This window comes from Salmo salar, chromosome ssa15, assembly GCF_905237065.1.
Source record: "Salmo salar chromosome ssa15, Ssal_v3.1, whole genome shotgun sequence".
NCBI classification, from domain to species: domain Eukaryota; kingdom Metazoa; phylum Chordata; class Actinopteri; order Salmoniformes; family Salmonidae; genus Salmo; species Salmo salar.
In genome coordinates this window covers 25,890,210-25,916,873 of record NC_059456.1, presented here as the reverse complement: position 1 = coordinate 25,916,873, position 26,664 = coordinate 25,890,210, and the positions used below count along the sequence as shown (strand labels likewise).

Genomic DNA, 26,664 nt, shown 5'->3' with positions numbered 1-26,664 from the left:
GACAATGTGGAGACATAGCATGCTCTTTCTACTTTTTTGTAATTTAGCAGACACTCTTATCCAGAGCAACTTACAGTAGTGAGTTAATACATTTTCATACTAGTCCCCCATGGGAATCAAACCCACAAACCTGGTGTTGCAAGCACCACATGCTACCAACTGAGCCACATGTGGACACATTTTTCTCTCACTTTATCTCTCTTTATCTCTCTCTTTCTCTTAATCGCTCGCTCTCTATCTCTCTCTCTCTTCATCTCTCTCTCTGTCTCTCTTTCTCTTCATCTCTCTCTTTATCTCTCTCTCTTTATCCCTCTCTCTTTATCTCTCTCTTTTTATCTCTCTCTTCCTCTCTCTCTTTATCTCTCTCTTCATCTCTCTCTCTAGCTCTCTCTTTATTGCTCTCTCTCCTTATCTCTCTCTATTTATCTCTCTCTCTTCTCTCTCTTTATCTCTCTCTTCATCTCTCTCTCTATCTCTCTCTCTCTTTATTGCTCTCTCTCTTTATCTCTCTCTCTCTTTAGCTCTGTCTCTCTTTAGCTCTCTCTCTCTTCATCTCTCACTATCACTCTCTCTTTATCGCTCACTCTATCTCTCTCTTTATCTCTCTCTCTTCATCTCTCTCTCTTAATCGGTCTCTCTCTCTCTCTTTATCTCTCTCTCTCTCTCTCTCCTTGCCCCCTCCACCGGGGTGCCAAACCTTTCAGCACTATTTGAAATGAGAGGGGAAAAACCACTGGTGTGTGTCCATGCTGGCTTCCGTTCAAATCAAATTAAAACTCCTCAACCTTTCCCTCTGTCTGCCGGCTGTCTGGAGCATACAGAGCAGGGGTTTTCTGGGTCAAATGGGGCTGGTGGGGGCATGGGCATGGGCATGGGCATGAGAGAGAGAGAGAGAGAGAGAGAGAGAGAGAGAGAGAGAGAGAGAGAGAGAGAGAGAGAGAGAGAGAGAGAGAGAGAGAGAGAGAGAGAGAGAGAGAGAGAGAGAGAGAGAGAGAGAGAGAGAGAGAGAGAGAGAGAGAGAGAGAGAGAGAGAGAGAGAGAGAGAGAGAGAGAGAGAGAGAGAGAGAGAGAGAGAGAGAGAGAGAGAGAGAGAGAGAGAGAGAGAGAGAGAGAGAGAGAGAGAGAGAGAGAGAGAGAGAGAGAGAGAGAGAGAGAGAGAGAGAGAGAGAGAGAGAGAGAGAGAGAGAGAGAGAGAGAGAGAGAGATAACCTCCCCTGCTATTGTAATGGTTAGCAAGTCTTGGGGGTATGATATTTGTCTTTGTAACTTTCTCGGTCATCATAATTCACAATTCATTCAGGATTATCCGTAATCATGGTAGCATCCACATTAATGTAGAAGTGTTTAGAAACATATTATATTCTTATTTACAATAAAAGTGACTCCAAAATGACACAATACATTATTTACCATTAATTTCTATTGGACACAAAATAATCTGAAACACAACCAGAATGAACAGCAAATACACCCAACAATGATGTAATCAGTGCATGCTATGATATGAATATGGGGCCAAATACTTAACTTTTGACTACTTTAATACACATATAAGTGAATTTGTCCAAATGCTTTTGGTCCCCTAAAATCCAAAGTGCTGGAGTACAGAGTCAAAACAACTAAAAACATGTCACTGTCCCAATACTTTTGGAGCTTACTGTATATGGCTGATCTATCTGGAAGAGTAGCACTGTCAGTGGTAATGGGTCCACTTCATCTACAAAGGGAGAATGGAAGACTGGCTACTTGAGTCAGCCAATCAGAATAAACCTTCTCCCACACATGCAGAGTTAAAACTCATGTAAGAGGCTTAATGCCACCATGAAATGAACTGGTTTGAATGTATTAATCTCAATTAGTGGTTTTCAATTAATTGGGGTTTGTTAAAATTATGACACATAATTGAGGTACGGATATGCATATTTCATGAGGGGGGAGCATTGTGTTGCTCGCTGAGTGACACGTTAATTGATCGATTTGATTTATCGATTAGGATGATGGAAAATGCAAAACCGATAGAGGAACGTTAATCCAGAAACTGTAAATGTGTGCCTATTGTTGAACGCAATCCAAATGGAGAAATTGAATCAGGATAGACACAGCACTTCTATACTGGGAGCGATTTGGAACATGCTATATTTTATGAACAAGATGAATTTCGTGATACAGCTGTTGGGGGTGGCACATTTCCAGGTCACTAGACTGAGTCGCTAATGATAACGGTGGTAGAATGTCAACAAACTCTAAGCACGTGGAGTGCAGCCAAAATCAGCAACAGCTTAACTGCTGCCGACGGCATATATCATTTTTTATCACTTAATTTACTTAGATTTGTTGCCACAGGTTCTGTTGGGTATTGAATATCACCAGACATTATGGCAAATTAAATGATAGTGTATGCTCATTTGTTTTCATTTTGTTATCCTTTGAACTGTTAGTTTTACTGTGATTTGGTACTGCAGGTATATTATAGCCTACAGATCAGGACTAAACTGTTCTGTCAAGAACTACACGTCATGAACTGTAAAAGAAAATCATTTAAAATCCATCGGTTGAGTTTTTCTTTTGAATTGACCAGATTGATAAAAGGCTTGTGGTCTTCTTTGGTCCATCCATTCCTAGTGGTGGAGTGAGTTAGAGGTTAAGATTCGCTTGACTTGGTCAGAGTCACATCGTTTTCAAAACTGCTGCCGCCCCAAGATTGTTATTGGTTTTGAACTTAACCTCCCCTTCAGAATAAACTGCAGATTCAGCTGCTATTTGATGGGCACATTAAAAACCCTTTGGAGAATGGGAGCTGTCAGAGCTGACTCTACACTACGCCACACTAGCCTGGTCAGTGTTTAGCCAGCTGCTGTGGGCTTCAACACCATAGATGGAAGACTGAGCCAAGTACTTGCTGGACTCATAGAAAACAAACCAGCTTCATTCCTCATGAAGTGTTGTTGTTTTGGTTTGATACTACAGTACCCAAGTCAATGACACGCTAAGGTCAGGGACAGCCTCTTCAGTCTGGAGAATCCCCACATGTCACTGGTGGGATATTCCTGGGCCAGAGGATGAGGCAGGAGGGAGAAGGAGTGGGGAGTACGGGAATCGGAATATCCCCATGCTGCCAAGTCTCACATCCAAGTCTTAACAAACGTGAAGGGTAATCCTTGGCAAGGCAACTGAAGGGTGTTAGCGTAGCATGCATGCTCGGTGATGTTGATGCTCGGTGATGTTGTCTCCATTCATGCTACACCATGACAGGTTAAGCTATCTAAGTACACAAGATAGTGTCACAAAGCTAATTGTAATTGAGGTACGCTAATTAGCATTAACAGTTAGCTTTAGTGCCTCAGTTTAGCGTTAGCAGGACCAGGTGAAAATTCATTAGCATAAAGCAGTAAGCAGGTGTCTTGCGTTGTGTATATAGTTTTCCACTTAACCTAGTCATTTCTCTTGAGATAGAAAACACCTGTATTGGCAAGGCTGGCTTGACCTTTCTGCAATGTGAGCTTTTGATTTTAAAAAGTCACTAGGAAAGGATGAACTTTAATGTCCCTGAGTGGAACATTGTCTTAGACACACTGCTGTGTACAAAATAAACACTGTTCATTACACACTCAACATTGTACATTGACATTTTTTGGGGGGGGGTCGGGGGGGGGGTTTGGACGTTCTTTTCTCTCTGCAGGTCAAAGTGATGGTGCGCATCTGCTCTGCCCAGGGCTCCAGCAACACCTCAGAGTCCAGGTCATTTCTAAAGGTGGACGCCCGCAAGAAGCAGCTCACCCTCTGCGAAACGTCCGCTAACAGCCACTCCAGTGCTGCCCAGAGGCGCGCCGCCGCAGCCGCCCCCAAGATGTTCGCTTTCGATGCTGTTTTCTCCCAGGATGCATCACAAGTAAGCCACAGACACTCTCCTCAACCTCGCAACTGTTCTCGCAACTGTTCTTTATACATAATCCTGGAGACCTACAGGTTGTGCAGGCTTTTGTTCTTGCCTAGCACTAACACAATTTCAACTAAGTCAACTAACTGATTAAACTAATGATGGGCCTGATGATTAGTTGATTAGCTGAAACTGTTGTGTTAGTGCTGGGCTGGAAAAAACGCCTTCCCACTCTGTGGATCTCCAGAACCTGCGTTGACGAACAGTATGATGTTCTTGATATGATGAGGTGTCCGAGGGGGAGGAGGGGCAGGAGAGGGAGGTGGGGGACCACAGCTCCTATTTTTGGACATGGGGGTTGTGAACAGGCTAAGCAGTTGGTCCTTTTAAAGTCAAAGTGCTTTGAATTCCAGTCAGGGCTTAGCCGAGCTTTCCAAAAATGCATATCTAATTGCACAGTGTGTGGTGGTGGGTGGTGATGGTGGTGGGTGGTGGGTGGTGGTGATGGTGGGAATGGTGGTAGTGGTAGTGGTGGTGATGGTGGGAATGGTGGTGGTGGTGATGATGGTGATGATGGTGATGGTTGTGTGAGGATATAGCCCTGAACTAGAAACCAGCCCCAGAGTGCAGAGGAGAAAGAAACAACAAACCTTTCTCCCTGCACCAGTTTTAGCTGCAACACACGCTGTGCTACAGGTTAGAGGGTATCCTGTCAGACAACGTCAGCCTGATGATTGGTGACCCTACCCTACTGCTCAAAAGGAGAGGCGGCTTTGAAGAAGAAGACTTCAGAGCTACTGTCGAGCTCCTATTACAACAGTGTCAGTCAACCTGCACACACACACATAAACACATACAGCAACAGACACACTACTGTATCTCCTCACTCTCTCTCTCACTCTGTCTCTCTCTCTCTCTCTCTCTCTCACACACACACACACACACACACACACACACACACACACACACACACACACACACACACACACACACACACACACACACACACACAAGGCATAGTGCCAGAGTTTGAACACTTCATCATGGAGGCTTTGTTGCTCTGCCTGTCTGCTATGGGATTGATCAGATCGAGAGCTGAAGCTCAGCTGAAGCTGAAGCTGTTATCTGACTGATCAGAGAGAGAGCTGAGACTGCTATGTGACTGATCAGTGAGAGAGCTGAGGCTGCTATGGGACTGATCAGTGAGAGAACTGAGGCTGCTATGGGACTGATCAGAGAGAGAACTGAGGCTGTGATGGGACTGATCAGAGAGAGAGCTGAGGCTGCTATGGGACTGATCAGAGAGAGAGCTGACACTGTGATGGGACTGATCAGACAGAGAGCTGAGGCTGCTATGGGACTGATCAGTGAGAGAGCTGAGGCTGCTATGGGACTGATCAGACAGAGAGCTGAGGCTGCTATGGGACTGATCAGTGAGAGAGCTGAGGCTGCTATGGGACTGATCAGACAGAGAGCTGAGAACATTAAACGTTATATGTCAATAATATGCAATGCAGACCTACTCTGCATCCTGGATACAGGCAGAGTCATGAGATTGCCAAGCGAGGCAGCATTACCTAGGCCAGCAGTTCCCAACCCAATAAAATATCTTGGTGGTCAAATTTGGTCAATTGTTAGTAGTGAAAGTAACACAATAAATGGCTCTGTGTTATTATTCACAATTTCATTGTGAAAATGAATTAGAAAATCTTTGTAGTACTATTAATACTCCAGACTGTTATTCATTTTGGAAGAAAACTAAATAAATGAATAAAAATCAGCAGACCACAGGTTGAAAACCACTGACCTAGGCCCTATACCTGCAATGTGCTGCCCTATATGTAGTTCTGCTACTGTGAATAAAGTGGACGGGTCCTTCATATTAAAACGCCCAAGAGAGATTTGCAACGTGATGCAACGTGTAGAAATACACTGCATCCTATGAACTTTCGCCCTAGTGCTTTAGGTCTTAGAAGTGTTTGCGTTTGATATGCTTTCAAAGGGTTGTAGATGGCCCCTCCTTGTATGTTTGCTTTTTTTTGCTTGGTTGTGTTTGCCTCTTTGCTATTGGGATGTCCTGTGATATCAAATGATCTGAACCCACAAACAATGCTCTGCACGCAGAGACTCAGTCACACTGAGGTGTGATATGCTGTGTTATCGTTGGCTGAAATGATCTGTGCTTTCTACTGATAGGCTGAGGTGTGCTCGGGGACGGTGGCGGAGGTCATCCAATCGGTGGTGAACGGTGCAGACGGCTGCATCTTCTGCTTAGGCCATGCCAACCTCGGTATGACCACGCTCTCCACACACACACACACACACACACACACACACACACACACACACACACACACACACACACACACACACACACACACACACACACACACACATCTATGCCCTTGAAATAACGAACGATGGCCCATTAATGTGTCAAACAGTTTAATTTCCTGTTTTCACACCTCAAGAAACAAACTAGATGACTGACTGAACAGAGGTCCCTGTTTTAATTGACTCCCATTAGGAAACCACTTCACGGAATTCATTTCCTGGCGGGAGTCCCAATGATTGTTTACAATAGAACAGAGAGATGGAGAATCCCCTTTTGTTTTGTCTGCCTTATTTTAAAGCCCTCTTTGAGTTTGTGTGGAGAGCTTTGAAGGACAGGCAGAGAGAAGGAAGGCAGCGGCCACTTCAGTATAATGTTGTAGGATGGGTGTGTGTGTGTGTGTGTGTGTGTGTGTGTGTGTGTGTGTGCTCGCGCGCATGTTTTTTTGAGAGTGGGAAAAAGAGAGAGAGAGAAAAAGAGCTTTATGAAGAATGTAAAGTGCCCTTGTTTTCCATCTGGTTGTTAGACCAGTCTTTCCTTTGTCTCGTCCTTTGTTTCTCCTCCAGCTGTGTAGGCCTGCCAGACCCACTGATGAGGACTTCAGATCTCCCGTGTTATTTGTTAACTTCTACTTCTGCTGTTACTTATTTTACTGCTACAAATATTTATATTTGATCCACATCCATAGACTTCACTTAACCCTATTAGTCACGAGATTCCAGTATTTCATTTATCAGTCGTTCGTTTATCTCCATGTCCAGCCCCTATATTTAGCCTCACAATGAAGTGTTTTACTATTTTATTTTCAGGACAACCAGGGCTGTAAGTAGAACACAAAATAATTTGACATAAACAGTTGCATTCATGAGTTTTATTGATATGAATAAAAATATAAGGTACGCCAAACCAAAAACCAGGTACAAATGTAATTATATGAATGCAGTAATTACAGAAATGGTTTGCTCTCTTGGAAATTAATATCCAACTAGTCAGTGACAACTGTGTGGAATTTGGATTTTGTGACAGCAACTATGTGAGCTTGTTACAGTATTATAGACACTATGTCCTGGGAACCCCTTACCTTCTAACGACTCTTGTGTAGCTGGTGAGCGTCATAGAGCGAAACATGTTCGTGATAGTCTCAGCTTTTCATAGATAGCTTTGATAGCTTTAATAGTTTGCAGCTCAAACCATTCAGACTCTATAGACGTTTTTGTATAAAAGACCCGGCCCCAGGCCCCTTCGGGATCCGCTCTTGTCTCACAAACACCGCTCTAGCTAAGCTCCCGTTAATCACACAGACTACACATCATTGGTATCTACGGATACATGATAAATAGACTAATCAGATGGTAGAACCCAGCAGTCTGTAGCTCAAACACACACTGTTTAAAATGGATTACAAGTCTAAAGATGCCCCGGCGATATGGTGGGACTCATTGGGTTAAAACATTTTGTCAACCCTATCTTTTATCTACTTCAACAGCAGACAGCACTCATAAACCTGTTTATGATGTGTCTATTCCTATTTGAACTAGCTATTTTCCTTTCTGAACAAATATATAACTATAAGCATCCGTTTGTCTGTTTTGGAGAGCAGACTTAAAATCCGACAGGCCGGTTTACAGGACACAGATTTAGTCTAGCCAAGGACTAAGATGCACTTGCAATGGAGAATCTCAGTTGAACATGCCTTTTAGTCCAGAACTATAGGCTTAGTCCATGTCTGAGAAAACAACCCAACAAGTATAACAAAACGCACCACTCACCACCTCAAATAACCTCTGAACCCTCCTCCACAGGTAAGACATACACCATGATTGGTCGGGACTGCTCCACACAGAGCCTGGGTGTGGCTCCCTGCGCCATCTCCTGGCTCTTCAAGCTCATCGAGGAACGCAAGGAGAAGGCCGGGGCACGCTTCTCGGTCCGCGTGTCCGCCGTGGAGATCTCCGGCCGGGACGAGGCGCTGACCGACCTGCTGTCCAATGTGTCCACAGGCAGCCTGCAGGATGGCCAGTCTCCGGGGGTGTACCTGCGCGAGGACCCCATCTGCGGGTCACAGGTATGGAGCTGGTTGGCTAGTGGGAGTGTGTGTGTGCGCTTTGGGTGGGGAGTTCTAGAGAAAGCATTTTAATAGTTTGTGACAGACCTAGCATAGGCTATGTTCAGCTGTATTCTGACTTAATAGCTTGAATTTTTGCTTACGTTGTGTGCTCCTTTCTCAACAATAAATCACCTGTCATTGAATGCTTTAATTCTTTAGCTACCTGGGCTCTTATGATGCCGCTTCCATCTGACCTCCTCAGACAACCTCACTCCCTCCCTGGACCCTCTCTCTCACCTCTCCCTCCCTTTGTGTGCATATCTGACCCCCTGATCACCCAGGAGACTCCCTCCGCCGGGCCAGAAATGTGTGCTGTTCGCCCAATTAGCTAGACCCTTCTAATGCAGTCTCTTTTCATCTCTCTCAGTTCACTCGCCCCCCCACCCCCTCTCTTCTTTTCTTTCTTTATGTCTATGGCTGTCTGTCTTTATTTCCCTATCCATCTCTCCCATGTTCTTTTCTCACCTATTTGTGTCTCCCTCTCTCTTTCATTCTCATTCATTCTGTCTGTGTGGGAGTCTCTCTTACTCTCTTTATTCATCTCCCAGTTTCTCTTCCTCTGTCTTTACCTTTCTAGCAACTCTCTCTGTACCTCCCCCTTTCTCTCTCGTGCTCTCTCTCTGTATTTATTTCTCTCTCTCTCGCTCTCTCAATTCAATTCAAAGGGTTTTATTGGCATGAAAAGCTTTTAAAACACCAAGAACAGTAGGAGGTACAGTACTAGTCTCAGTAGTATTAGTATGAGTAGTCTCTTTTCCTCTCTTTCGTTCAGTCTCCATCATTTTTCATCTCTCTTCCCCCCTCAGCTACAGAACCAGAGTGAGTTGCGTGCGGCCACTGCAGAGCGGGCAGCCTACTTTCTGGACGCAGCCCTGGAGGCACGAAGCACCAGCCGCCCTCACTGCGATGAGGAGGAGAGGAGAAACTCCCACATGCTCTTCACCCTCCATATCTACCAGTACCGCATGGAGAAGAGTGCCAAAGGAGGAAGTGAGTAGGGTGCCCGTGGTGTGTGTCTGGTGTGTGCACTTAGTAGACCTGGGTCAAATAGGTATTTGTTTTCTTTCAAATACTTGGTTTATATATATACTGCTTGGTTTGACTTGCCTGGCACTATTCAACCAATGGAATAGCCCAGATAGTGTAAACCCACTAGAGCAAACTGGGCAAGCAAAACTTTTTCTAGAGAGTTAATTTGACATTCAATGCGCAATCTACCTGTGTATGAATTTCATCAGTCATCAGAGGTTACATAATGAAGGTGGATGATAATTTAAATATGATGTCTTGTTCATGTGATGACAGTTAAATATGTCTTGTTCATGTGATGACAGTTACATATGATGTCTTGTTGATGTGATGATAGTTACATATGATGTCTTGTTCATGTGATGATAGTTACATATGATGTCTTGTTCATGTGATGATAGTTACATATGATGTCTTGTTCATGTGATGATAGTTACATATGATGTCTTGTTCATGTGATGATAGTTACATATGATGTCTTGTTCATGTGATGACAGTTACATATGATGTCTTGTTCATGTGATGACAGTTTTCCAACTAAATATGATGTCTTGTTCATGTGACGATAGTTACATATGATATCTTGTTCATGTGATGATAGTTACATATGATGTCTTGTTGATGTGATGATAGTTACATATGATGTCTTGTTCATGTGATGACAGTTACATATGATGTCTTGTTCATGTGATGATAGTTACATATGATGTCTTGTTCATGTGATGACAGTTACATATGATGTCTTGTTCATGTGATGACAGTTTTCCAACTAAATATGATGTCTTGTTCATGTGATGATAGTTACATATGATGTCTTGTTCATGTGATGACAGTTTTCCAACTAAATATGATGTCTTGTTCATGTGATGACAGTTACATATGATGTCTTGTTCATGTGATGATAGTTACATATGATGTCTTGTTCATGTCATGACAGTTACATATGATGTCTTGTTCATGTGATGATAGTTACATATGATGTCTTGTTCATGTGATGATAGTTACATATGATGTCTTGTTCATGTCATGACAGTTACATATGATGTCTTGTTCATGTGATGATAGTTACATATGCTGTCTTGTTCATGTGATGACAGTTACATATGATGTCTTGTTCATGTGATGATAGTTACATATGATGTCTTGTTCATGTGATGACAGTTACATATGATGTCTTGTTCATGTGATGATAGTTACATATGATGTCTTGTTCATGTGATGACAGTTACATATGCTGTCTTGTTTATGTGATGACAGTTACATATGATGTCTTGTTCATGTGATGATAGTTACATATGATGTCTTGTTCATTTGATGACACTTACATATGATGTCTTGTTCATGTGATGACAGTTACATATGATGTCTTGTTCATGTGATGATAGTTACATATGATGTCTTGTTCATGTGATGACAGTTACATATGATGTCTTGTTCATGTGATGATAGTTACATATGATGTCTTGTTCATGTGATGACAGTTACATATGATGTCTTGTTCATGTGATGACAGTTTTCCAACTAAATATGATGTCTTGTTCATGTGATGACAGTTACATATGATGTCTTGTTCATGTGATGATAGTTACATATGATGTCTTGTTCATGTCATGACAGTTACATATGATGTCTTGTTCATGTGATGATAGTTACATATGATGTCTTGTTCATGTGATGATAGTTACATATGATGTCTTGTTCATGTGATGATAGTTACATATGATGTCTTGTTCATGTCATGACAGTTACATATGATGTCTTGTTCATGTGATGATAGTTACATATGCTGTCTTGTTCATGTGATGACAGTTACATATGATGTCTTGTTCATGTGATGATAGTTACATATGATGTCTTGTTCATGTGATGACAGTTACATATGATGTCTTGTTCATGTGATGAGAGTTACATATGATGTCTTGTTCATGTGATGACAGTTACATATGATGTCTTGTTTATGTGATGACAGTTACATATGATGTCTTGTTCATGTGATGATAGTTACATATGATGTCTTGTTCATGTGATGACAGTTACATATGATGTCTTGTTCATGTGATGACAGTTACATATGATGTCTTGTTCATGTGATGATAGTTACGTATGATGTCTTGTTCATGTGATGACAGTTACATATGATGTCTTGTTCATGTGATGATAGTTACATATGATGTCTTGTTCATGTGATGACAGTTACATATGATGTCTTGTTCATGTGATGTTAAATATTGATCTGTAGCTCCACATTGACCACCATATTGATGCAGATAAACCATTGAAAGATAATGGTGTCTTTAATTTGCTCGATGCTCAAAGGATCCACTCTGATCAGCACAATGAAAAACCCTTGCCCTTTTATCTGGAGAACATATTTCACATGCATCATTAGTATGTTAAGACCTGCTGGAAAGGCTAGGCCATCCAGCAAGTCTATTATCTCTCTCTCCTGCTCTTCCTCTCTCTCTCGCTCTTCCTCCCTCTTTTTCTCCAATCCAACTTGTATTAATTAGCTTCATTTGGAGTTGCTGATAAGGCCTTAACAGGAATACTAACAAGGAAGGCTAGCTCATTTTCATTATACGCTGCCCTAGCCTACCTGTCATCGCCGCATCCTCTACATTAGCTGCTGTCATTAGTATTTCACACTCCCGTCGCTGCAATGCGGGGGTAGACACGGCACACGCTGTCCGGAGCCAGAATACATTTCAATAGGTAATGAGGCTTGAGTCCTCTTTCTGCGAATGTTTATAGAGCGGCACATAAAAGGGGAGGCTAGTTTGCATTCCCGGGTTCCGGGGAGGGTTGTCACTCTAGAGCGCAGGGGATTGTAAATCCTGCTGACGCTAGGTTAATCTTCAGCCCCAGCACTGTATTAAATCAGGACACCGTTCGGATTACTCTTAATGATATGAGTCAGAGTTTTCATACCACTGACCTAGATGAGCTCAAATGGGAAGAAATCTGTCCTCTCAAACATAACTTTGTCTTTTATCTGTGAGCAGTTAGCCTCCGAAAGTGCGAGCCTTTTTGATTGTCACTTCTGAGCCGACTGTCCATAACTCTTGATTCATAGATGCACACGGCGGGGCAAGGCATAACGTGACCACGCCCAGAGTAGGGTACTGAGTAGGGTACTTGCTTGAGAAATTGCTCTTTGCTAAGAAGCTGTTTGCTTTCAATTAAAATAGTTAAAAAAAGAAACATCACAGTAAGGTACATAATTGTTACCCAGAAATGATTAGATATTGAGATATCTAAGGTACTCCCTTCACTCCTTTGCTAAATTGCCTACTTTAATCATAACCCGACAACGGCTGTTTTAAAAAAAAAACATTCTATAAACATTTTGTATATGCTTGGTTGGTCATTTTAATATAATTCCATGTTGCCTTAATCAACAAATGACATCATACCAAAAAACACTTGAATTCTAAACGTAAAAATATTAGCATGGACAGATAAACTGTCTGACGCATCCTGACCATGGTAAGCTGTTATTTTCTATGGTAGAGTAGGTCAGGGCGTCGCCAGTGCGCCTGCACAGCCCAGTTCGTCCTGTGCCAGCAACCCGCCCTTGCCGGACTAAAGTAAGCATCCAGACAGGACGGGTTGTGCCAGCCATAAGCTCCAGGCCTCCAGTGCGCCTCCACGGCCCAGTATACCCTGTGCCTGCTCTGCTCACCCGGCCTCCAGCGACGTTCCCTAGTCCAGAGCTCTCAGCGACGTTCCCAAATCCGGAGCCTCCAGCGACGTTCCCTAGTCCGGTGAGACCTGTTCCAGCTCCACGTACGAAGCCTCCAGTGATGATCCATGGCCTGGAGCCTGTAGGGATAATCCATGGCAAGAAGCCTGTAGGGATGATCCATGGCCCGGAGCCTGTAGAGATGATCCATGGCACGAAGCCTCCAGTGATAATCCATGGCCCAGAGCCTCCAGTGATGATCCATGGCACAAAGCCTCCAGTGGTGATCCAAAGCGCGGAGCCTGCAGTGATGCTCCATGGCATGGAGCCTGTAGTGACGGTCCCCAGTCCGGAACCTCCTGAGACGGGCCCCAGCCCGGAACCTCCTGAGATGGCCTGCAGCCCAGAGTCTTCAGGCGGCCTGCAGCCCAGAGCCTCCAGCGGCGGCCTGCAGCCCAGAACCTCCAGCGGCGGCCTGCAGCCCAGAACCTCCAGCGGCGGCCTGTAGCCCAGACCCTCCAGCGGCAGCCTGCAGCACAGAGCCTCCGGCGATGATCCACGGTTCGGTGGCACAGAAGCAGAGGGATCAGCGGGCAGAGCGGGGGTTACGCCCCGAAGCAGAGCCACCTCCTCTACTGGAGGATTCGCTGGATGATAAGGTTCTGGGTACTGCACCAGAGCCGCCATAGACACTTGTTACCCTCCCTACCCTCCCTTTTGTTTTTTTTGTTTTTTTAATTTTTTAATTTGCATTTGGAGTCTGCACCTTTGGGGGGGGTACTGTCACGTCCTGACCATGGTAAACTGTTATTTTCTATGGTAGAGTAGGTCAGGGTGTGACAGGGGGGTTTTCTAGTTTAGTTTTTCTATGTTGTTATGTTGTAGTTTTGTATTTCTATGTTGGGTTGTTCTATTTTTGTATTTCTATGTTGGGTTGTTCTAGTTTTGTATTTCTATGTTGGGCTTTGTTTGAGATGATCTCCAATTAGAGGCAGCTGGTCATCGTTGTCTCTAATTGGAGGTCATATTTAAGTTGGTGTTTGTCCCACCTGGGTTCGTGGGAGATTCATTTTGAGTTGTGTATGTTTCACCTCTGCGTCACGGTTTGTTGTTTTTTGTCTTTCAGTTTATTTATGTATTGCATAGTTTCACAGTGTAAATAAAAATGTGGAACGACACACACGCTGCACCTTGGTCCGCTCATTCCTACGACAGCCGTGACACTGGAATGTGAGTCACGATTATCAGTCAAAGAGCCTTTCCCAACAGATTTCCTCCAACTATCTAACTAACCCTGCTTTTAAGATGCCGAAAAGCTGTTGCATATTGTTTTTGTTTGAACAATAGTAAGAGAAAAAAACACCAAATTAAGTTTCATCAACTTCCCAGGGACCAGGTTAGACAAATCTCATGGTTTCAGGCTATTATACCGCAATGTTGATGGAAAGCTGTAGGCTCCGCTTACTCAATACATTTATATGAGTGTTCGAAGCACTTCATCACTGATAAATTCGTAACACTTCTTTGTATCTAACTAGCTATGTGCATTGCATAAAGATTGCTAGTCATCCATCCAAATAACAGCTATAATATTCTTCTGCATTTGGCTATTTATGCAAACCTGGAGATTCCGCTGGCTTCGGATATTTGGTAGGGTTGTCTCCCCAGCTGGTCTGCGGCAAGTTGAAAGGACATATAGGCAAGCCAATAAGAATCAACTTTTCTAAATACTTAGACCGTCCAAGGGCAGGCAAAGACTGGAAGTAGTTACTTGACATATCTAAGACTAGCGAATTAGATCGAGATGAAGTTCTCTCGATAGCCAGACAGCTAACGTCAGCTAACCGGTGAAAAAGCTAGGGGTAAACAAACAGTGATGTAAGTATAATACAACAGCTTTCCTAGCTTTACTGTCAGTTTTAGCATGTCGGGTAACACATTAGCAGGTCGGGTAACACATTAGCAGGTCGGGTAACACAGTGGCAGAATAAGTATCATGCAAATTGTTGTGACAGCCAAGTACAGTGCCTTCGGAAAGTATTCAGAGCCCTTGACTTTTTCAACATTTTCTTACGTTAGCCTTATTCTAAAATGTATTAAATAAAAAAAATCCTCAGCAATCGACACACAATACCCCATAATGACAAAGCTAAAACAGGTTTTTAGACATTTTTGCAAATATATTAAAAATAAAAAACATAAATAACTTATTTACATAAGTATTCAGACCCTTTGCTATGAGACTCGATATCCTGTTTCCATTGATCATCCTTGAGATGTTTCTACAAATTGATTGGAGTTCACCTGTGGTAAATTCAATTGATTGGACATGATTTGGAAAGGCACACCTGTCTATATAAGGTCCCACAGTTGACAGTGCATGTCAGAGCAAAAACCAAGCCATGAGGTCGAAGGAATTGTCCATAGAGCTCTGAGAAAGGATTATATCAAAGCACAAATCTGGGGAAGGGTACCAAAAAATGTCTGCAGCATTGAAAGTCCCCGAGAACACAGTGGCCTCCATCATTCTTAAACGGAAGAAGTTTGGAACCACCAAGACTTTTCCTAGAACTGAGCAATCGGGGGAGAAGTGCTTTGGTCAGGGAGGTGACCAAGAACCCAATGGTCACTCTGACAGAGCTCTAGAGTTCCTTCCGGAAGGACAACCATCTCTGCAGCACTTCAGCAATCAGGCCTTTATGATAGAGTGGCCAGACGGAAACCACTCCTCAGTAAAAGGCACATGACAGCCAGCTTGTAGTTTGCCAAAAGGCACGTAAAGTCTCTCAGACCATGAGAAACAAAATTCTCTGGTCTGATGAAACCAAGATTGAACTCTTTGGCCTGAATGCCAAATGTCACGTCTGGAGGAAACCTGGCACCATCCCTACGGGGAAGCATGGTGGTGGCAGCATCATGCTGTGGGGATGTTTTTCAGCGGCAGGGACTGGGAGACTAGTCAGGATCGAGGGAAAGATGAATGGAGCAAAGTACAGAGAGATCCTTGATGAAAACCTGTTCAGGACCTCAGACTGGGGCGAAGGTTAATTTTCCAAGATGACAACAATCTTAAGCACACAGCCAAGACAACGCAGCAGTGGCTTCGGCACAAGTCTATGAATGTGTTTGAGTGACCCAGCCAGAGCCCGGACATGAACCCGATCGAACATCTCTGGCGAGACCTGAAAATAGCTGTGCAGCAACACTCCCCATCCAACCTGACAGAGCTTGAGAGGATCTGCAGAGAAGAATTGGAAAACTCCCCAAATACAGGTGTGCCAAGCTTGTAGTGTCATACCCAAGAAGACTCAAGGCTGTAATCGCTGCCAAAGGTGCTTCAACAAAGTACTGATTAAAGGTCTGAATACTTATGTAAATGTGATATTTCATGTTTTTATTTTTAATGAATTTGCAAACATTTATAAAAACCTGTTTTTGCTTTGTCATTATGGGGTATTGTGTGTAGATTGACGAGGGGAAAAAAACGATGTAATTCATTTTAGAATAATGCTGTAACCTAACAAAATGTGGGAAAAGTCAAGGGGTCTGAATACTTTCTGAAGGCACTGTATGTTAATAACGACAAGTGAAGCTGCTGAAAACATTTATTGAAACAACAACAAAAAGTGTCAGTAATTTGCTGAGGATGACGCCAAAGTTAGGCTAATTACATGGGAGTAAGGGGGGTACCCTACTCGGGGGTGTGGTCACGTTAAGCCACACCTCACCGTGTGTATCTATTGGGCCACCTCTGTCAGGCCCCTATGTCTTTTTCATTGTGTGCCACTTAAAATCCCTGCTGTGCTCAGTGGGCTCAGTGCCCCCTGAAAGTGTCATTCAGTGTATCGGTCATTTAGCACAAAGCTAAATGTGGGGATGTAAAGTTTGAAGTGGTCCATTCAATGTGAACTCCTAAGGTTTTTTTTTTGGTGCTCTAGTGAAAGTTCAGGTTTTATAATTTACCATCTCTCCTCTTTTTCTCTCAATTTCCCTCTCTGACACACTCTCTCTCTCTCTCTCTCTCTCTCTCTCTCTCTCTCTCTTTCTGTCTGTCTCTGTTGTTTTCTCTCTCTCTCATAAAGTGTCTGGCGGCCGCAGTCGTCTGCACCTGCTGGATCTGGGCAGCTGTGAGACAGACATAAGTCGGACCCGGGAAGGAGGTGGAGGCCAGTGTCTGTCTCTCTCTGCTCTGGGAAACGTCATCCTCGCCCTGGCCAATGGGGCCAAGCACGTACCCTACAGGTATGTCTGAAAATGAGGGACAAACGCTAATGAATAATGATTTTTTACGTACCCTACAGGTATGTCTGAAAGCGAGGGACAAACGCTCTTGAATATTATAATTTTTTCACGTACCCTACAGGTATGTCTGAAACGAGGGACAAACACATTCAGATGCTCGTGAATAATAGTTTTTTACACAATGCCAATCTGAATGTGTCTGTATTATGTCTGTGTGTCTGGCTTTGTGCCATGGCCTTTTTATCTCTCTCCGTTGTTCTTCCCACCTCACAGGAAAAATCTATGAAGCCCTATTAGCCTGTTTGGATGAGAGAGAAGTTGATGGAATTAGAGAAGCACCAACGTGGGAAATTATTGACAGTGTTATGGTTCAGGGAAAGGGTGTATTCCGGCGTCAATGAGATGAGGGGGTTTGGATTGTAATATAGAAGATTTAGTCTGTGAAAAGGAATATGTGAAATGAGATTTTTTTACTTGAGTCTCAGACAAGATCAGCTTTATTTATACACAGTATAGAGTAGGGTGGGTTTAATGAAAATGTTTCTTGTTTATTTAAAACTAGCTTTCATGGACCTTTCACACATTGCCCTACTTACAGACAGAACATGAGAAGGTAGTTGAAACTGAAAGTGGTAGTTGAAAATGGTAAATGAGATCTCGTTCCCGCTGCCTTTTGCCTGTCTATGCCTAATCCTTTGGTACAATTAGGAGTGGTTGCTGTGATCCTGGGAGGTTTAGAGGGGAGTGTGTTACGGCTACAAGGATCTGGTGCTGGTCTTTTTTGGGGGGCTAACGAGGGGATTTTTGATGTATTATTCAGGGATAGCAAGCTCACCATGTTGCTGAGGGAATCTCTGGGCAACATCAACTGCCGAACCACCATGATAGCACACATCTCTGACTCACCAACCAATTACATGGAGACGCTCACCACCGTGCAGCTGGCCTCGCGTATCCACCGCATGCGGAAGAAGAAATCCAAGGTAGTAACAATTCAACAAGCTATTTCAAGGCTTCCTACGGGGGGAAAAAACTGGTTGAATCAATGCTGTTTCCAAATCATTTCAACCAAAAAATTCAGTGTGATGGCGTTGAATCAATGTGGAAAACTGATTGGATTTGCAAAAAGTCATCAACGTAAGGGAATTTTGTATTTTTTTAAACCTAAACCTAATTAAAACCTACATTTGAACCTAAATCCAATGACAGGTTGACATTTTTGGTTGATTTCACATTGAATTCACATTAGTTGACAACTCAACCAAAATGTAAATCAAAACTAGATGTTGAACTGACGTCTGTGCCCAGTGGGTTTTGTTTGAATTAATGTGTGTGTGAGAGTGCGGTCATCTGAATCCAGAATGTGTACGTGAGTATTGGGTCTTGCATCCATTAAGATTTGGATCAATAAATTCACATTACATTCTTTGCATGGTCTTCATAGATACAGACTTTATTCCTCAAGCAGCCTTTGGTATCACTCAATTAGAGAATGTCTGAATTGTTTGAATGATTCCCAGGGTAATAATGACTCTGCCATAGAAATAATTAAATCTATAAAGTTCATCTGTATTTCTTCCAAAGGAAGGGCTGTTACAGCGATACTTTTTTCAGTGTTTTATGCCATGTAATCAATACTAAAGAGAATCCAATGTATGCCCTGAGATTTGGAAAGCATACCTTCAACATAATTAGGAAGATTGACAGCATGTATTTATATTTTATAGATCAGGACACCATAGGATACATAAAATGATTTTTAGATACATTTTCATGTAGCCTTTGGTTTGCACTTTTAACCTCGATTGGTATTGACATGTGGTTTCCAATAAATTGGAAGTCTAGGAATTGAACACTGTTTATAATTCAGCTATTGAATCCCTACCGCAGACAAGATTTGAATGTTTGTTCTCTATCCTGCTTATAGTATGCATCCAGCTCCTCTGGTGGCGAGAGTTCCTGCGAGGAGGGACGAATCCGCAAGCCACACTTGAGACCCTTCCACCCACGAACCGTGGCTCTTGACCCCGATATGCCCACATTGCTGTCCAGTGACCCAGACTACTCATCCAGCAGTGAGCACTCCTGCGACACGGTCATCTACATTGGGCCTGGTGGGGCCACCATTTCAGACAGAGAGCTCAGCGACAATGAGGGCCCACCTTCCTTTGTTCCGATCATCCCCTCGCTGAACAGGAAGCGCGGGAAAGACACCCAACGCCCGGAGGTGGAATACTTCAAGTGCGACACGTTTGCTGAGCTCCAAGAGAGACTGGAGTGCATTGATGGCAGCGAGGGCCCAGCTGCCTTCACTGGGGAGGGCAAAGGGGCACAAATAGCCCCAAGGACCAAAAGCCCAGAGGAGGCTGTGTCCCCCAAGACTGTTAAATCCCCCTCCCAAAAGCCCCTCATTAGCACAACAACCACCCACACAGCTCCCACTAAATCTGAGCAGGAACATTCCAAATTGTTCTTAGATGGAGGGGTCCCAGAGAGTCACAAACGGACAAGTGCAGATGGGGAGAAAGTTCTGGCCTGCGTGGTTAAGCCCAGCAGGGTTTTGTTGCAAGACTCAGAGCCTGTGGTGCGAGAGAAGGTCTACCTCAACAAAGGGCCTACTCTACCTAAGCCTTCTGCCTCTCCTTCTTTGCCAAGATCTTCCAGAACACCCTCTCAGGGTCTGGATGCTATCTGCCGTGCACCCCCTGTGGGCATGAGTCAGCAGGCCCTAAGGCAAGGACAACATGGGGGGTCCCCGGTCCTGGAGAGGGCTCATCATGGCAGGAGTCCCATGGAGATGAGCCATCTTCGGGCAGCATTGAGGGGCAGATGCCTGGAGAGAGATGTCCTGAGGACCACGATCACCCTGCAGCAACCTGTGGAGCTGAATGGGGAAGACGAGCTGGTGTTCACAGTTGTGGAGGACCTACCCATAGGCCTGGTCCCAGACAATGGGCGGCCCTCCAGCATCATCAGCTTTAACAGTGACTGCTCCCTTCAGGCCCTGGCCTCAGGCTCCCGTCCTGTCAGCATCATTAGCAGCATCAACGATGAGTTTGATGCTTACTCGGCTCAAGAGTGTGCATCTGGGGTGAGCTCAGCCTCACAGGAGGAGATGTTTGCCCATCATGGTAGCAGACAGTCTTCTATTGGCTCCTGGCCGAGTGAAGTGAGCGTGTGCTCGCTGGAGAGTGACGGCACCCATTCAGCAAGTAGATTCTTACAGAGGGCTAAGTGCATGGCACCGGAGAACACCTCCATATTGTCCTCCCCTAGTATATTCCGTAGGGAGCCGTTCTTGCAGCATGGTACCAAGAGCTCCCTAAATGACAGTGGTGTCTGCTTCTCTGAGTTGGACAGTGACCCCGCCACCCCAAGCAAGCTCTCCCTAACTAAGTGCCCACCTTCTCCTGACTCTACCAAAGCATCTCTCAGAGCAAACACTCTAAACACCTCAGCATCTTCTCAGATCCCACACCATGCTGTTCACTCCAGTCTTCCCAGGAAAACCAAGCCTACCTCATCAGTTGCCCCAAGCTGCAGCAGGCAGGAAGGCAAGCAAGATGACCTCTGGTTGCGAGGGGGCGGCCATTCGGATCCTAGAGCGACTGAATCCACTGTGGCGAGTAAGCCACCCAGAAATGGCATGAGTGGCCTCCCTTCCAGGAAGCCAGGAGGAAACAGCAACAGTGTACCTCGACCGCCGAAAGCACAGGTATCCTCCTCGACTCAGAGGGTGGTAGACGGTTGTGAGAAGTCCAGCAGCAAGAAAGCAGAGACCATGAGCAGGATGCCACAGCTCAGGCGAGGCGCCACCACTCTTGGCACAGTGTCAGTCCCCCACAGTTCCCCTGAATCAAAATGGGGCCGCGATGGTACTTCAGGCAGTGGTAGTCTGAGATTCTCCTCTTTGGGAAAGAAGGCAAATGGACAGAAAAGCAGCATGCTTCCAAAGTCCGGCTCTATCTCTCCTCCTGCTCCACCTGTTCGCAAATCAAGCCTTGATCAAAAGACAAGGATAGTCTTATCTCCTAGTGCCTTAAGGGCAGCCAGCGATGCTGCAAGGTCCTCATTGCCTAAAACATCAGTATCCGAGGAGGAATTCGATGTCCGATTCAGAAGGGATTTGTTTAGCTACAAAACATCCAGCTTGAAGGCTGACCATGGCTCAGCTAAGACAGCGTCAAGCCTGAAGACACGAGGAGCGAAAGGTGATTCTGGAAGGTACTATGGTAGCCTAATGTCCTTGGAGAGAAGTGACAGTCTAACCTCAGTGAGGTCCAGACCTGGCCTGTCGAGAGAGAATAGTGGCATTAGTTTAGGAGACAATGGAAAATCCAATAGATCAGTGCCGAAACTTGGGGTTCCCACCTCCACTACTTCCACATCCACTGCTACCTCTCCTCCTTCCTCTACCACCTTTGCGACGACAAGCAAGTTGGGACAGCTCAAAGCTAATGTCAACCCCAGGGCCATAGTTGCCAGTGGATCAAAGGCTAGAACTTTGTCTGCCAGCAGTTCCAAGACCCTTAACTACTCCACCAAATCCGTTGATGCGCCAACCGCACGCAATGCCAGCCTACCTCCAACTGGGAAACCTCCAGCTCGTTCTTTGGCAGGGACCAATGGTAATGGCAAGCCTGGCAGGGGCACTATCATGGGCACCAAGCAGGCCATCCGGGCTGCCAACAGCCGAGTTAGTGAGCTTGTGGCGGGAAGCCCAAGGAAACATCTAAGCAGGGGTTCAGGGGACAATGCCAACGATAGCGGGGCAAGCGTCAGCGGGTCCCCTATCAGCACGCCGCTACCCTCGCCCTATAGCAAGATCACTGCCCCGCGGAGGCCCCAGCGTTACAGCAGCGGGCACGGTAGTGACAATAGCAGTGTGCTCAGTGGGGAGCTTCCACCGGCCATGGGGCGCACTGCGCTCTTCTACCACAGCGGGGGAAGCAGCGGGTATGAGAGCATGATCCGGGACAGCGAGACCACAGGCAGTGCCTCGTCAGCCCACGACTCCATGAGCGAGAGTGGCGTGTCCACCTCTAATAGGAGTAGAGTGTCTAAATCACCCAAGAAGAGAGGCAATGGTGAGTATTAGTTACACTGAGAGAGTTCTGTAACAATATCCAGACATCTATACCACATCAATCACCACTCGTGATCTCATAAAGTTGTACTTGTGAAATAAGTGTTATGTTATTTTATTTAGCGCCCCACAATAATCCAATTGAACAATATACATATTAAAATAGTTATAACTTTTCTTTGATATCTGTAAAATAAAATATACATACGATATTTTCTCTAGCTTTCTCACTAGTAGATTATTTATATTCTATTGAAAAGCGTTGCTAGGTGACAACCCTGGTGCTCAATACAACATTGCATGCATGCTGAAGCGAGTAAGAATGCATGTATTCATACACTCTAATATCATGTATGAATTTGCCTTGCACATGGATATCTCACATTTATATATCTATTTTTCATAAACCTATGAATATATATTTCGATGTACAGTATGTACTCCACCTAGCATTGTCATGAATCTCTATTCAAGTGTAGTATCTGAAGTGACAGCGTATCCGGCTGCAGTGTACACTCATAACAAGAATTATGAGTGTATTCAGATTCATGTGCCCATCCTCCGTAATTCATAACAGCAACAGATAGGGTCTAGTGCCTAATGCATATGTAATCAGTGCTAGCCCAAGGTTATGTGATCCCAGCTGGCTCTATGGAAGTCTGCTATCAGTCTGTATCTTGGCATGTTTTTGCTTCATGCATATTTCAAGGCAGTGCCGCACGTGCTAGGATATTGCTGGTGTGCATATCCAACTCCAATGAACAGCGGTACCCCCACTGATCACTCCCTTCACCCACTTGCTCCAGGCCTCCAGCGGCGCCGTCTCATCCCTGCTCCCCTGCCGGACACCTCCTCCCTGGGCAGAAAGGCTGGCGTACCAGGCCAGTGGGTGGACTTGCCCCCCTTGGGTGGGACCCTGAAAGAGCCCTTCGAGATCAAGGTGTACGAGATCGACGACGTGGAACGGCTGCAGAGGAGGCGAGAGGGTGCCACGGGGACAGAGGTTAGAGATTCTCCATCTGCTTGCTTCTTGGCATTCTAAAGTGGTGTGTGTGTGCGTGCGTGCGTGCGTGCGTGCGTGCGTGCGTGCGTGCGTGCGTGCGCAGGTGTGCATGTGTATGTACACAAATTAGCCAGACTGTAGACTCCAGAATATTTTGACTTATTTGTGTGGGAATGTTATTTTATTTGCTGTTTTTCCTCTCCTTACTTGCTTAAATGTTGTGCATGTCACACCTGTTCACCTTTTAACCTCACCAAAGGACAAAAGGAATTTCCTTCCAGTAATTGTCTACTTTATAAATAACATTTCAAGATTATCATGGCCACGTAACAGGCATGGCTCCCCTTCGCAGTGGGCTAAAATTAAGGAGGACAGTCCAGTTCATCAGCCTCAACTGAACATGCCCCAGATTAAAAAGCAAGGCTGCCTAAACTGTCTTGAACCCTAAATCCATCCACTACTAAGAGTGACACTAGGGGTGGAGGAAGCCCAACGAGGAAGAGGGGAAACTAGGGGTGGAGGAAGCCCAATGAGGAAGAGGGGAAACTAGGGGTGGAGGAAGCTCAACGAGGAAGAGGGAGAACTAGGGTTGGAGGAAGCCCAAGGAGGAAGAGAGGAAACTAGGGGTGGAGGATGAAGGTTGGACCTGCTATCTGGGCCCTCGCCTGATTTCTCTTCATGGGCCTCTCCACTCTCCATGCCCACGGGTCATTAACCATTCCCACCAGTGGGACCCAGTCACCCAGTGAATAGTTTAGGACCAAGTTACCCAGCAAAAAGCTTAGGACCCATTCACACAGCGAATAGTGTAGGAACCAGTCACCCAGCAAATAATGTAGGACCCAGTCATCCAGTGAATAGTGTAGTACCCAGTCATCCAGTGAATAGTGTAGTGGGTAAAATACATCAATTCTGCCTGATGGTGCTTTGATTTATTTTCAATTAGGAAAAGATTATCTTCAATTCGTCTTTTAGAGCCTGTCATCCCGAGCTCCCCAAAATGAACTATTTTAAGTGTGTGTGTGTGCGCAATGTGCATGTAACTGTGTGTGTGTGTGTGTGTGTGTGTGTGTGTGTGTGTGTGTGTGTGTGTGTGTGTGTGTGTGTGTGTGTGTGTGTGTGTGTGTGTGTGTGTGTGTGTGTGTGTGTGTGTGTGATTAATTGCATTTCAAAGTGCATCCATTTAGATTGTGTATTATCTTTGCATTAGCGAATGTTAATAATGTATTTTTTTCTGCTCTCTCATCACGCAGCCATTCCAGGATGTGGAAAAGGTTTGTTCATTAAACTCGATGGATGTGCCTTGATTATTATATCATGTGCTAAAATGGAAGATGTATGAAGCATGGAATTAATTCATTCTGCTATGCCTTGTGAAATAGACACATTATATTGTGGCACAAATGTGTCCAAAAATTTTTTTGTGCAAAGCCAATAGTGCAAAAGCAATTGACCTCCCTTGTAGTGATAAAAACAACAGTTCCAACTAGTAGTTCCTCCAGGATTTCGAGGTGTTTTTTTTATTTTTTCTGTGGGCTAAAATACTTGATTTTGCTGCAGCAATTCTGACATGTTGCATGACAATTTGCGAGGATTTTGTGAAATTTGTCACAAAATTGCACTGACGGGAGAAATGTTTGTTGACCTGGGGCTTGATTGAACCACTTTATGCGGTAGAAGTGCGGTGATTGGTTAAAATTGTGAACCATCTTTTTGTGGTGCCGTGATGGGACAGTTTTATGCAGTAATATTGCAGTGATTTGACTGTTTTATGTGGTGATTGCGATCACAGAATCCTGGAGGGACTGAACTAGGAATAATCTGTTCTGTTATTCTACCTTTCAATAACTTGGTACTGGTGGACTACGTCTATACCTAATCCCTGTGCTCAACGCTTGTCCTGGAGATTAAAGCAAAGCGAGAGATTAGCGTGGATGCTAATTTTATTTATCCTAATTAACCCCGGCAATGGACAGGGGGCTAAATCTCCACAGGTTAGCCACTCTTGATTCCATTTTGAATAATCTCTAAACCTCCCTCTCCCGTGTGTGAGCCTCCTCACAGCACACAAACTCCTAATCGAAGCGTCCGGCTAAAGATACTCCTCTGTCTGGCTCTCTCTCTCTTTCTCTCTCTCTCTCTCTCTCTCTCTCTCTCTCTCGCTTTCGCTCTCTCTCTCTCTGTTTACTTCCCTCCCTCCATCCAAGTCAGGGTTTCTCCAAAGGGAGCACACTCAGCTCCTTTCCTCCACTCGTCTTTTGTCTCTGCTCACTCCATCCATCCTTACCGTTTACTCTCACAGGGACTGCTGTACTTCAACGCAAGGCTGAGGATGCTGGAGAAGAGGCAACAGCGGATCAGGGAGCTGAGGGCCAAGCACGAGAGGTTGAGTGGGGAATTGGAGGATGCCAAGAGCAGGCTGATGCTGGACCCTGGCAAGTGGACCGGAGAGTGTGAGTAGCTTACTACAGAAATCTGGTGTACTATTTCAAGTGTGCTTAAAGTGTACCACCTTGTTTTGTAACTGGGTTGTGTTAAAGATGGACTTTAATCCAACAGTCAAAGCAGCAGTCAGGCATTCTATTCTATTCTATTCTATTCTACACTACATAGCCAAAAGGATGCGGACACCTCTTCAAATTAGAGGAGTCGGATATTTCAACCTCACCCGTTGCTGACAGGTGTGTAAAATCGAGCACACAGCCATGCAATCTCCATACGAAAACATTGGCAGTAGAATGGCCCGTACTTAAGAGCTCAGTGACTTTCAACGTGGCACCATCATAGGATGCCACCTTTCCAAACAAGTCAGTTCGTCAAATTAATGCCCTACTAGAGCTGCCCCGGTCAACTGTAAGTGCTTTTATTGTGATGTGGAAACGTCTAGGAGCAACAACAGCTCAGCCGCAAAGTGGTAGGCCACACAAGCTCACAGAATGGGACCGGCGAGTGCTGAAGCGTGTCAAAATCATCTGTCCTTGGTTGCAACACTCACTACCGAGTTCCAAACTGCCTCTGGAAGCAACGTCAGCACAAGAACTGTTCGTCGGGAGCTTCATGAAATGGGTTTCCATGGCCGAGCAGCTGCACACAAGCCTAAGATCACCATGTGCAATGCCAAGCGTCGGCTGGAGTGGTGTAAAGCTCGCCTCCATTGGATTCTGGAACAGTGTAAATGTGTTCTCTGGAGTGATGAATCACGCATCACAATCTGGCAGCACGGCGGACAAATCTGGGTTTAGTGGATGCCAGGAGAACGCTACCTGCCCGAATGCTTAGTGCCAACTGTAAAGTATGGTGGAGGTG

At 44.8% G+C, this 26,664-nt stretch overlaps 1 protein-coding gene across 4 annotated transcripts in view; it reads left to right on the top strand.

The window, feature by feature from the left end:
• kif26aa (kinesin family member 26Aa) overlaps positions 1-26,664 on the top strand; it is a 170,755-nt gene that overhangs the window by 131,803 nt on the left and 12,288 nt on the right. For 3 of the 4 annotated variants that reach the window (XM_014143831.2, XM_014143833.2, XM_014143835.2), the window contains 10 exons: positions 3,680-3,889; positions 6,074-6,167; positions 8,012-8,274; positions 9,123-9,306; positions 17,110-17,269; positions 18,090-18,252; positions 19,197-22,356; positions 23,162-23,358; positions 24,612-24,632; positions 25,661-25,811. In XM_014143831.2, the coding sequence (XP_013999306.1) occupies positions 3,680-3,889; positions 6,074-6,167; positions 8,012-8,274; positions 9,123-9,306; positions 17,110-17,269; positions 18,090-18,252; positions 19,197-22,356; positions 23,162-23,358; positions 24,612-24,632; positions 25,661-25,811 (4,603 nt within the window). The remainder of the gene's footprint in view (positions 1-3,679; positions 3,890-6,073; positions 6,168-8,011; positions 8,275-9,122; positions 9,307-17,109; positions 17,270-18,089; positions 18,253-19,196; positions 22,357-23,161; positions 23,359-24,611; positions 24,633-25,660; positions 25,812-26,664) is intronic. The other variant, XM_045695578.1, reaches the window with a different exon arrangement.